This window comes from Aotus nancymaae, unplaced genomic scaffold (genome assembly GCF_030222135.1).
Source record: "Aotus nancymaae isolate 86718 unplaced genomic scaffold, 86718_ANA_hifiasm-v0.15.2.pri h1tg000041l, whole genome shotgun sequence".
Lineage (NCBI taxonomy): Eukaryota > Metazoa > Chordata > Mammalia > Primates > Aotidae > Aotus > Aotus nancymaae.
The window spans coordinates 36,928,490-36,941,899 of record NW_026988455.1 but is presented as its reverse complement, the minus strand read 5'-3'; the positions used below and the strand labels follow the sequence as shown (position 1 = coordinate 36,941,899).

The window sequence follows — 13,410 nt, the reverse complement described above, 5'->3', positions numbered from 1 at the left end:
ACCACCATCATCCCGTCAAGCCCAGCTCTTCTCCATTCCCCTGTTCTCAAGGACCTGCGTGATTGCCTTTGACAGTATATGGTTCTCCTTTCTTGGTTCAAAGTGAAACTCACTTCTCAGGAATCCCTATTCTCGGAGAAAACTGGATTGCCTGGTCTCTCCAAGGACTGGCCTGTAATAGCAGGGCTTTGGTAGCCTGAGGCAGGAAAATTACTTGAGGTCAGGAGTTCAAAACCACCTGGTCAACACAGTGAGACCTCATCTTAAACTGCATGCTTTTCTGCTAGAAAACTGAGATAAATAATCTGGAAGTCCAGTTTTTTTCACAAGTATCTTTAACCAGTGACAAAATAACTTCCCTATAATCGCAGCACTTTGGGAAGCCAAGGCAGAAGGATCACTTGGGATCAGGAGTTTGATATCAGCCTGGATGCCACAGGGAGACCTGGTCTCTTCGGACAGTCAGCATGGCCAGGCTCACCCTGTAATTGTGACATTGTATCTTCATGAAATGCCAGCTTCCTGACTTGTGCCGACATTTTATTTCTCCTGGAGCAGCAAGAGGCCAGGACCCTCTCACAGTCTGCATAGGGTTGCCATGGTTATGTTTACCCTCCACTTGTGTGTATCCTGAATTATTGGACACCAAGTTTATATAAACCATAAAAATAAATTCTTCTCTAGGCGTTCAAGTTTAAAATATCTCCTCTCCAATACATCTTATAGGTAAGATGTGCACAGCTCCCACTGTGACCCTCATCCATCCAAATTCAATGGTGAAGGTGATTGGTATTACTGAGAACAAAATAAAATGGCATAGAATGTAAACTGACTGCTGAAGGTGATGCTGAAGCAGGAGGCAATGTCTCCATGGGACAGTGAGTTCATGATGAGTGACAGTACGGATGATCCCCAAAGACACAGTGGGAAGGTGACACTGGGGATCATGAAGAGCTCTCAAGATAGAGTGGACATTGTAGTCCTGCCCGCCCCAGCCCATATAAGTGAGACAATAAAAATGAGCTTCTCAAGACAGAAAGACAGCATCCCTGTCCTGACGAGGCATCTGCTCACACGTTCTCCTTAGCAGGGATATGAGCAGCTGGAAACCAGCCACTGTTTCTGAAGGCTTTTTTCCAAACGTGTGAGGCTCTCTCTGAATTCTGACTGAGCTTTCCCCTTCTTCCCCCAAATATGCTCTCTCAGCTCAAAAGTTTGACAAGACCAAATCACCAGAGCTATTTAAACATCCTACTTTGGATAACACCTTCCAAGACAGCTAACAACTGTAGCTTGTTTAGACTCGCTTCCCATTCCCCTGGTCACACACAGACTAGAAGCCAGGAAAATTCATCTTTCTCCTTAAGCCACCCCTCCTTACCATCTAAATGCCAGGCTGACTTAGAGTCAGCTTCTAAAGTTGGGATTGTTACCTTCTTCCTTAATCTCATAACAGCAGCCTCTCAGTGGTCAAGCTAAATCCATTTAGCTTAGGTCTGACTTGTGGATCTTCTGAGGTGGAAAAAATTTTTTTTAAATAATTCTCATTCTTTAGAACAACTGGTAATAATGAGAAAAACTAATGGACATTCATAAGCTGTTATAAGACACAGTTCCTCTTCTATGCATTATTCATTTATGCAAACTGTTGTAAAGGTACCAAATTCACTGTGCAACTGGGCTGGAAAAGTCCCTGAACTCAAGATTGCATTGGTATGCACATTTCTGAGGCTTGGTTCTGTTTAACATTCTCATCAGTGACCCGCTTAAAGGAGCAGAGAGCAAGCTCATTAAGTTCCTAGATGGGAGGGAAGACCAGAACATTAAAGAACAGGATTAGAATTTCCCCAGCCCTTGCCAAATTAGCAAAACTGTTAGAGTCAATATGTTCATCAGGGAGGCAGAGTAAAGTAAGCTGACCAAATGCAAGCTGAGAGGTAGGAAGTTATTTAGAAACTGAAAAGAATACAGATGCATAGACTCATAATGGAAAATGAACTAACCCAGTGGAACCAGTGGTAATCATTGGGGCCTCTGCACACTGTTGCAATGGGCTCAGATACTCAGTTTGTGAATTGGCCTTCCCCAAGATTTCTAAGAATTTCAGGGAGTTTTTCTCATGGGCACCTCTAGCTTCAGTTCCTGGTTCCACCTGATTAGCTTGGGTTTTGGCTCATTTCACTGTCCTGTCTTAGTCACCGTATTACAAACCATGTTGATCCAGACATTAAAAACCGTTTCTCTCCCATGAGCAGATAACAGCTTCCTGCAGAACGGCTCTTCTATCTCTTTGACTGTCTTGGCTCTTGTTCAACTCTTCCAATTAAACTTCTACCCCAAGGAGCTTAACAAGGTAGTTTCCTAAATATAGACAGTTCTTTTCCTAAGAGGAACTCTGAAACCAGCTGTTATGACAATTACAGGCACCTGCATCCCCTAGCAAAGATGAGCATGACAAAGTCATGAGCTGATAGTGCTATAGTCAGGGGATGGCAAATTCTGTGAAGTAGCAGGGAGTAAACATCTTTGGTCTCTTGCAATTACTCAACTCTGGTTACATAGCATGAAAGCATTCTTACACAATACATATAAATAGATGGCAAGGTCAAGGTCCTGGGGTGGGCCATAGTTGCCAACTCTTGCTAGGTTCAACTTCAGAGTCTGTGACTTTCTGGAAGTCTTAACAACCATCTTGGCCAACCAGCTCATTTTACACCTGCAGAAACCAAGACCCAGAAAGTAAAATGACATTTGTGCAAGTTCACAAGATAGTTAAGCCTGAGTTGAAACTTCCAACAGGTAGCTCAATTTCCAGTTCAGCACTCTTTCCACTGCACCATCATCAGGCTATTTCCAGAAGGTTCTGCAGATCCCTGCTTTAATTGGCAGAGCCTTTGCTAGAAATTTTCCCACTTAACATTTGGTGCAATGCATTCACTGTATTATGTGTAGCACACAGTAATATCATTCGGTAGCCTCCCCAGGACCCAAGATGAATATGTGACTAAGATTTGGGTGAGGCTGTGTCTACCTCCTAAAGACAATCTGAGAAAGTCAGAAGAGGCCAGAATAGATTAGAAAGGAAAGCTATGCACAAAGTTCAAATGATAATAGTTTTGTTAATTAAAGGTGACATAAAATCTTCACATACCAAGAGGAACATTTTAAGGAGGAGCAGTTGCCTTTCATCTCCTATTAAAATAAAAAGAGCAAGACTGGAGGGTAGGTTAGATCACAGGAAGAACCTGCCAGAGATAACTCTGTTACGTGCAAGAACTGCAAGCCAGAGGAAGTCACAGAATTCACTTCATAGCCATATCTGAGAGTTGCATCTTCTGGGAAGTGTTAGGAGAGAGAGAAATAGACTATGATGATGACTCTCAAAATTCTTTCTCTCTTTAAGTCCCCTGAAAGCTGCAGGAAAGAACCCTTCTCTGAGCCAACAGGGATGCACTGAATCATTACTCTTAATGAGAACAGGGCAGTTTTTTTTTTTAAGAAAGTTGTGACAGGCATAACCTGAAGTGGATACTCGGGAAAAATAATTGTGCTGATTTCAAAGGAGTGCCCTAAATGATGCTCATTTCCATTGGCAAGATTCTGGGGTAACTGATGGAAAACCCTCTATTCAGGGTCAGAAGCTTGTAGGCCCTTCCAAATATTTGTGTGTGGACTTGCTCATCCCTCTACCTCAGTAGAGGCTGGGGGTTCTTGATGTGGATGGTCATTGATCTTTAATTTGAAGACCCAGTAGCTGGAGCCTATTCTTCCTTGAAAGTCAGGGCCAAGTGTTTATGAGAACTCTTACTACCTTTGATAAAGATAAATCCTAGTGTACATCTTGTTACTAATTAAAAATGGTGCAATCTGTGCAAATGTTATTTCTGGACAGTACATTTCAGGAAACCATCCCACAGGATTGTTTATCCCAAGCCACAACTTCTCCAGAGTCTATTTTTCAAAATGACAAATTCCTCATGATTATTTTTCATTATTTTAATTTTTTTCCAGATGATCCAGGAACCTGCACATCTTGCGCTATGGGGTATTACATGTAAGTCTGGCCTTCCTTTTCATGGCACTAACTTTTCTGCAGTTTAAGCATTACTGACTTAATCCTCAATACTGTGATTAAAGCAAAGTGGCCCTGTAGCCTGAAGCAACTCTGTCCTGTCAGGCTATTAATGAGCAATTCTTGGATTTAGAAATAAGAGCCCAGCTGTTTCCTTGCCTCGAAAGGAGGCCATCTCTTTCTTGATCCTGGAAGTCATCCAGCCTGACACTGGTGTCTAGGAATCCTGCCATGGGTTACCAAGATTCAGATCTTCCTGTTCATGGACAGACCTTAATAACATACCTAGTCCTAAGTAAGCTGTTTGTAAATGTCAGCATGGAGACCTTGTCCTTAACCAGAGTGAAGCCTCCAGGGTGAAGCCAGGTGCTATGTTAGCTCTTAATCAACTCCTAGGTAACTTAGAGACACAGACCACTAGGTTAAATGAAACACAGTTAACCATCACTCCCAATGTACTCTAATAAAAATCCACAAAATCAAAAATGGCATGTTTCAATATCACCTCCTCTTCCAGTCTCCCTTCCAGCACACCCTGTTGACTGTCTAGAAGAAAAGCCAAAGAGAAAGGAGATGCAAAGGAAAGGAAAGCCCTGTGTAATGCAAGGGCTGCATAATCCCTCCCTGTCCTCCTAAGAACTCAGGAGTTTTGTGATATGCAAAGTCTCACAACTGTTTCATCTCTTGATCATTCCATTGAGATTGTCAGAGACACAAGGAGGATGTTAATCCCCCGAAGAGAAAACTGAAGCTCACACAGGGGTGAGATTTTACTCAGGTTGCACCACAACTAGTGACAGGTCTACATTTGGGACATTTGGGCTTTGGCAAGTCACCTCCTCTGTCACCACATTGCGTTTTCCCTCCATCCATGGAATTGAACCCACCTGTCCAAAAACAAATACACTTGAAATGTGGTAATAGGTGGGAAGACAGAAGGAGTGAGAACGATGGGAGAGAAAGGGAAGTCCAATAAGCTGAAACATACTAAAAATGATCAGTTAACCTTATCAATTCTTAGCCTTATGGTTTTAATCTAACTTTTCCAGAATAGCCTGCCATTCTCTGTATTGATCATGTCTCACATCACTGCACTCCTGACACACTTTGTTTTTGTTTTTGTCTTATGTTTGCTTTTGTTTTTAGACAGAGTATCACTCTGTGACCCAGGCTGGAGTGCAGTGGCATGATCTCTGCTCACTGCAACCTCCACCTGCAAAGTTCAAGCGATTCTCATGCCTCAGCCTTCATAGTAGCTGGGATTACAGGTGCACGCCACCATGCCTGGCTAGTTTTTGTATTTTTAGTAGAGACAGGGTTTTGCCATGTTGGCCAGGCGCTGTTAAACTTTGTTAAGCATCCTCTGTTAAGCTTTGAAGCCAAACCTGTCTGCCTCTCCAGCTCACCACAACTTGTAAATGTGCATGTTTCATAAAACCCTCTGAAAAACAAATACCCTGAAAGAACATGCTCCAATGTCACTAAGGGTAAAACGTGAGATATTTGTTTCAAGAAACAAACATATATAATACTTGAAAACATTTAGCAACTTTGAATACAGCTAGTGAAATGCTAAACAGTAGAAGTTATTGCCAGGCATGGTGGCTCACGCCTGTAATCCCAGCACTTTGGGAGGCCAAGGTGGGAGGATCACCTGAGGTCAAGAGTTTGGGAGCAGCCTGGCCAACATAGGGAAACCTTATCTCTACTAAAAATACAAAATTAGCTAGGTGTGGTGGCACATCTGTGATCCCAGCTACTCAGGAGGCTGAGGCAGAAGAATCACTTGAACCCAGGAGACGGAGGTTGCAGTGAGCCAAGATCACACCATTGCACTCTAGCCTGGGTGACAGAGGGAGACTCTGTCTCAAAAAAAAAAAAAAAAGTTGTTAAGGAAGAAATGCAAAGGCTTCCCCTGATATTGTGCTGATGCTTTGAAATTCATCAAGGGCGGAGGTCAACTTCAGTTCACTCCCCCTTCAGGTAGGCCTGCAATTCAGTGAAGTCTGAATTACAACATTTTACTGTATAATGAGAATAACAGTTAACATTCATAAAAATATTTATAAATAAAAGCTAAGGCATTTCGATACTACTGTTAATAATCTGGTCACAGACATTTTAGTAAGCTGCTTGGACTCAACACCAAGCTATTTCAGGCCTCAGTGCCAGTTGCTCTGTGACAAATCACACAAACGACCTTTTCACACAGACTTTGGTTAAAATCCCAGTCCCACCTTTAGCTAGCTGTGTGATTTTGAGCACTTAAACTTGAGCTCCAGTTCCCTTAACTAGAAATTACAGACACATGATATCTACCCTAAGAGATTTATACAGATTTCGATGAGCTAATACTTGGCACATAATCAGTACTCTATAAGTAAGTATCAGTACCCCTTCCTTCTCCCAGCTGCTATGATGAAGAGTCCTTGGAGGTCCAAAAGGAGGTGTTTAATGACTTGGGTTGAGGGGGGCACAACAGACCAAGCCTGAAATTCAATTATCTACTCCTGTTGAAAACGCTGCACAGGCTGGGTGCAGCGACTCACACCTGTAATCCCAACACTTTGCGGGGCAGAGGTGGGCAGGTCACCTGAGGTCAGGAGTTCAAGACTAGCCTGACCAATATGGCGAAACCCCCTCTCTAGAAAAAAAATACAAAAATGAACCAGGCACGGTGGCACACACCTGTAATCCCAGCTACTTGGGAGGCTGAGGCAGGAGAATCACTTGAACCTGAAAGGCGGAGGTTGCAGTGAGTGGAGATCACACCACTGCACTCCAGCCTGGGTGACAAGAGCATAACTCCATCTCAAGCAAACAAAACAAAACAACAGAAAACCCTGCATAGATATATAAGGAGATTAAATTAGGGTGGTGAAGAGAAATACATCAACATACGTCATAAAAGAAACGATGTCTTCTTCCTCTAGGTTTGATCACCATTGTTATAAAATCTGTCCTGAGAAGACCTACAGTGAGGAACTGGAATGCAAGGCATGCAATAGTAACTGTGGCAGCTGTGACCAGAATGAGTGTTACTGGTGTGAAGAGGGCTTCTTTCTCTTGGGTAAGTCAGAAAATGTCACCGTCAAAGGTGAGAACCAGGCACTGGAGCTCCACCCAGTTGGGACCACAAGAGTGTACATGTGATTGGTTTCAGGGTCTGTGCATGCGGGCACCCCTGGCCCAAGGAGGAATTTTAATTTGATTTGGAAATAAACATTAGCCAGGACCATCTCCTTCTGCTTTTATTACTGAAGCATGGTTCCTGTTCCACTAATTAATCTCAAATATCTCCAAGCTGATGGAAGCAAGACTGAACTGGATGGAGAGAGAGAGTGGGAACCTGAAGATAAATGTTTTGGCATTGAAATCACCTCGAATATTCAGAACTCTGACCCTTGTCTTGAGACTTAATCAAGCTCATATATCCCTGTGTACTGTAAGAATCTAACAAGATCTTAGGTTTCAGTCAACTCACTGACTTTGATGGAAATGGATAGTTAGGAAAGAAATACAGTGTGAATCTTCCAACCGAGGAAATATTAACCCAATGCACTCGAGAGTTTGGGGGAGAAAGAATGAGAAAGACAGCCCACAATGATCTTCAGTGGTTCTCTACACAGAGATGTATTTTATTTGTAGTTTTTCAAGACCTCAGGGATTCTGTATTCGATGCTCTGAACCCTTTAATGGCCAATGTAAATTCTCAGTTGAAAGAGGGCTTAGGTAAAAAGTGTTGGTTGGTTTTTCTGTTTTTTTTTTTTTTTTTTTTTTAGACAAAGTCTCGCTCTTGTCAACCAGGCTGGAGTGCAGTGGCACCATCTCGGCTCACTGCAACCTCTGCTTCCGGGGTTCAAGCAATTCTCCTGCCTCAGCCTCCTGAATAGCTGGGATTACAGGCACCCTTCACAGCACCTGGTTAATTTTTGTACTTTTAGCAGAGACGGGGTTTTGCCACGTTGGCCAGGCTGGTCTCGAACACCTGACCTCAGGTGATCCACCCGTCTCGGCCTCCCAAAGTGTTGGGATTACAGGCGTGAGCCACTGCGCAGGGCCTGGATTTATTAAAACACATTTCTTGCTTGAAATAAGCTAAAGCCATCTTGGTTTCTTTAAAAACAAAGGTAAAATCTGGGCACAGTGACCTGGCCAACATGGTGAAACCCCATCTCTACTAAAAATATATAAATTAGCTGTGCCTGGTAACACACACCTGTAGTCCTGGCTACTCAGGAGGCTGAGGCAGGAGAATCACCTGAACCTGGGAGGTGGAGGTTGCAGTGAGCCAAGATCGTGCCACTGCACTCTAGCCAAGGCAACAGAGAGAGAGACTCCATCTCAAAATAATAATAAAAACAAATGCAAAGAAAAACGTCCCTAAGATTTCCTCCAGCCTCTTTAGAACTTGGCCTTGCATAGAGCACCAAAGCCTTCATGTTTTCTCTCTGTGTTCTCACACAGGTGGCGGCTGTGTGAGGCAATGTGGCCCTGGCTTCTACGGTGACCAAGAAATGGGAGAATGTGAGCCCTGCCACCGAGCGTGCAAAACCTGCACAGGCCCCGGCCATGACGAGTGCAGCAGCTGCCCAGAAGGACTGCAGCCGCTGCGTGGGATGTGTGTGCGTGCCACCCAGACCCAGGTGGAGGGCAAATTCTGGAACGGTATGTGCCTCCCAAACAGAGGTCACAGAATCTGTGCATGCGGGCATCTCTGGCCCAAGGAAGAATTTTACAGCAAAAGCCCCTCTCAAGAAAAAAAATACAAACATTAATCAGGCATGGTGGTGCGCACCTGTAATCCCAGCTACCTGGGAGGCTGAGGCAGGAGAATCACTTGAACCTGAGAGGCAGAGGTTGCAGTGAGCCGAGATCACACCACTGCACTCCAGCCTGAGCAATAAGAGCAAAACTCATCTCTGTGGCGCAATCGGTTAGCGCATTCGGCTGTTAACCGAAAGGTTGGTGGTTCAGGCCCACCCAGGGATGCCTGCTCTAACTTGGGCTGGGCGCGGTGGCTCACTCCTGTAATCCCAGCACTTTGGGAGGCCGAGGCAGGTGGATCACGAGGTCAAGAGATCGAGACCATCCTGGTCAACATGGTGAAACCCCGTTTCTACTAAAAATACAAAAAATTAGCTGGGCATGGTGGCGCGTGCCTGTAATCCCAGCTACTCAGGAGGCTGAGGGAGGAGAATTGCCTGAACCCAGGAGGCGGAGGTTGCGGTGAGCCGAGATCGCGCCATTGCACTCCAGCCTGGGTAACAAGAGCGAAACTCCATCTCAAAAAAAAACGAGCAAAACTCCATCTCAAGCAAAACAAAACAACACAACAAAAAACTCTGCATGGATATATGTAAGGAGATTAAATTAGGGTGGTGAAGAGGAATACACAACATACGTCATGAAAGAAACGATGTCTTCTTTCTCTAGGTTTGCTCACCATTATCAAATCTGTCCTGAGAAGACCTAGGGTAGGGGTCTAGCTGCCTGCTCTGCTTTCCTCCTTCTATAACCCCGGTTTTTTAGTTATCCAGGAGAGAAAGGTTGTGCAGAGAATCAAGTTGGGGGTCATTCCTGAGTCTCTCTAATGCTTGTAGCAGGAGTGGGTAGGAAGCTGAGGTTGGCATTCAGCCAGCAGAGAGAGCCCAAATGGCAATTTATGATTGGTCTACCCACTTGAGTTCCTACCTGGGTGAAGTAGGCCCAGAAGCAAGTGAAGAGAGTCATGGAGGGAAATGGCCCTGGTACCATTTCTCAGAAATTTCACTCACTTCTATCACAGGCATGTATCTTCTTACTACAGTAAAGGGAAATTTTACCTGTAGGATAGGCTTTTCCAGTTAGACAAGGAAGAACTGCTCGAATGTGTTAGAATTTATGCTAAAAACAGATGGTCTCTGTGGCTGAGTTCTTAGAGTTCACCAACGTTCAAGCTTGCCTTTAAAAATTGTTCTTCCCAGTTGCAGACAGGGAATGTGTGGAGCTTCTGAGGAGGGAGGGGAGGGCACAGGTGTGGGAGCTTGGGATCCAACAGCAAAGCCCTGCAGCTGCTCATTCCTCCCCGAGTCTTTAGAACACGCCTCCTCATACTTGAGCCTAGGTTGTAGGCTTCCTTGCAAGGTAATTACAAACTTTCAGCGACCTCTCCATGTTCGAGGTGGTTACAAAACAAAATCCTCTCCCTGCTGGAAAAATCTGACTCATGTTCTATGCAGAGACAACTCACAAAAACAGGAGCTGCTCTTCATTTGATTTCGAGGCAGGAATTTGTTAAAAGGGTCACTTCGGTGCAGAGGCAATGGCAGTGAAAAGAGGGCTGCGCAGGAGGAGCATGCTAAAGGCTTGGGGGAGTGACAGCTCTGTGGCTTTTGCCGGGCTTGAGAGGAGGCATGCCCATGCTGTCCACCACCACAGTTTTACACATGTGACTTCAAGGAAGAGCAGCTCAGAGACCATCGAAACCCCAGCAGCCGAAGGCCACAGAGAACACGGGCCCTATTTCAGAGACATAGCTGGAGATTATTCAATCCAGATTGGGATATCTTCTGTGAGTTATAGCTGAACCAAAACACTGAAAATGAGTTTGTCTGGCATTCAGGCATTTTAGAGGCAGTGCAAGCCAAGAGGAAAACGGTCTGGTGCTGTGTTTCTTGCTGAACATCTGTATTTTATCTGGCGTCCAGATGATGACACGGTCCAGGGAGCCAAGAGTTAGAGCGGCCTCGATTCCCCAAGTGATTTCGCGTCCCTTCAACTGGACTACGCATTTTGCAGCAGAAACCAGGCTTCAGTGGTTCCCTTTTGTCAAAGCACCACACCCACCCCTCCACATTTTCTACTATCACAATGTAATGTTTTTGAAGAGAGGGAGGAATTAGTGCATTTGGGGATTTTTCACTAATAGGAGATTGGGGACGGAGATGAGAGTGTTTCTCATGGCTGAACAAAAACAATCAAGTCAATGACAAAGCTGTACTTTCCCATTCCTATGATCTATGAAATAAGACATGCAGTCCATTAACACAGAGAAAAAGCCATTTATTCACTAAGCAAGGTAAAGCTATAGCTCAGCTTCCCCAGGCATCGTTTCAGCGCTGAAATGGGTAGTAAATGGGAAATGCATTCCATAAAGTCCTGGGAGTATTTGAGCCGATGCCTACAACCTTCTCCTGACTTCTTTTTCTTAAAAAACAGGATCGAGAGTGTAATAGGAGAGTAGAGGGTTCCAGAGAACAAGCACTAATTAGCCACACCTTTAAGATGATAGAAAGCAGATTGCAGTCATCGTGGGTCAATTCAGAGGAAACCCAGGGAAATTACAGAGTGCTTTTGAGAGGATATAGCTGCCTACGTGGTACCAGCACATTTTTCTGTTTTGCTTTGGGTTTCGTTTTGCTTTGTTTTTCAAATACAGATTCAGATTCAGGTAGGAAAGGTGAGATGACACACACTTCAGTCTATTCTTTCACCCATGCTGCTCCCCAGTGGAAACAAAAAGATCATGTTTGCATCTGAAGACCACAACCAAACCCATGAACATCTATCAGCACAGGCTAGGAAGACACCCTTGAAATAAAAGTCCATCTAGAGTTCCCTGCACTCCTCTTTTAGTAAGGTGGCTAATCAGGATGAGAATGACTACAGTGAGAGGGCCACCATTCTCTGCCAACTACCAACAAAGTGGGAATACCTGCCACCTAGTCCAAGGATGCAGATTCTTCCACCTATGAGACAGTGCCTGACAAATCCTCCAGCCAAGGCTAAGTAATCAAAGATGGGGCTGGACTCTCTTGTTCTTTCAGCCACCAAAAAGTCACTGCACAAATGTACAGATCATCCCCAGACCCTCTGTCCTGATCACAAGTATATTGTGACAATTATTTAGTGTCCCTAAGTGGCAGGAATAAAACCAATATTCAACAAGCTGCAAACAGCTTCAGCAGTGACTCAAGCATCCATCACGCAGCCTTGGTGGAAAGATTCAGGTGCGGCACACCATGGGCTCTGAAACAAGATGATGGCTTCAGCTGGTTTCCTGAAGCCATTGTTTGGGAATGGCAACAGTTTTCTCTGTTACTGTTAAACCATTTGGATTTTCTTAAGTAGTTTCCACCCAGTAGTGCTGGAAAGTCCTAGGAATAATTTCTGTACATTTCTCCTACCCTCTATTTCCATCATTGATTAAAACCATGTTACAGCAGGCTCTAATTACATACTCTGGTGATAGTCTAATCTACAGATCACAGCCATAGTGAATTAGCTTTTTGTCTGACCACATCCTAACAATTTATCACTAGCCTGTCTCTTGATCTTAATTCTTATCCTTGGGGAAAGACTCAAGTCCCAGAGTTAGTCATAAACACTGAAAGCCGCTCACATGTGAAAAAAAAAAATCAGCTTCAATAGTGGGAAGATTTGTTGCCTAATAGTCACTGAACTTTAGAATAAACTTTAAAGATGCCATGGAAATCTGATTTTTAGACTTTGTAGATGTGTACAGCTGCCTCACTTAGAAATGAGTACACCATGTTTAGTTATTTAACCAATCAGAACATAGAGTGAAAAAAACACATGGCACTGTGTAAGTAATTAAATGTTTGGCCAGCAGGATGAAAGAACCATCTGTATCAGCTTGCACGGATTGTTACATACTCAGGAGTTCTGTAAGTGGATTGTTAAACCATTGACAGCTTGAAATTAACTATGGTGGGAGTATTTACACCACAGAAATTGGAAACACTACAAATCAGTTTTTGGTTTTTCATTTTTCTAGAGACCTGCCTCACCAGCAACACTATTACTTTGGCTTCTATCAAACTACTTCAGAATTTAAATTCATTACTGAAAAATTCTAAAGCCTATGTCTACACCCCAGCAGATGCGGGCTTTAGAGAGTGACACACATGAATTCAAATCCCAGCTCTGTGATTTGTTAGCTGTGTGACCTTGAGCGAGTTACTCATCCTCTCTGAGCCTCAGTGTCCTTGTCTATAAAGTGAAAACGTGAAACTGCCTCATACAAAGTCATTTTAAGAATTAAGTGAGAGAATACATCTAAAGCTCTCAGGACACACAGGACACATTAAAGTCTACTCTACTCCCTATCCTTTGACTCGATCCAGTTTTAACACTTGAAACACTAGTTTGCTTTGAAAGCAGCATTCCCCAGCTCATGAGAGAAAGCAATTTGGGGCCATGCGTGGTGGCTCATGCCTGTAATCCCAGCACTTTGAGAGGCCAAGGTAGACAGATCACTTGAGGCAAGGATTTCAAGACCAGCCTGGCCAATGTGGTGAAAACCCATCTCTCCCAAAAATACAAAAATTAGCCAG

At 44.0% G+C, this 13,410-nt stretch overlaps 1 protein-coding gene and 1 non-coding gene across 3 annotated transcripts in view; both read left to right on the top strand.

Annotated features, from left to right (window-relative positions):
• The window catches only part of PCSK5 (proprotein convertase subtilisin/kexin type 5), a 472,843-nt gene that overhangs the window by 413,974 nt on the left and 45,459 nt on the right, over positions 1-13,410 (top strand). For both annotated transcript variants that reach the window (XM_064361641.1, XM_064361640.1), the window contains exons 25-27: positions 4,012-4,054; positions 7,006-7,142; positions 8,540-8,740. In XM_064361641.1, the coding sequence (XP_064217711.1) occupies positions 4,012-4,054; positions 7,006-7,142; positions 8,540-8,740 (381 nt within the window). The remainder of the gene's footprint in view (positions 1-4,011; positions 4,055-7,005; positions 7,143-8,539; positions 8,741-13,410) is intronic.
• Positions 8,991-9,064, top strand: TRNAN-GUU (transfer RNA asparagine (anticodon GUU)). Its single transcript has one exon. It is a non-coding gene; the product is annotated as a tRNA-Asn (tRNA).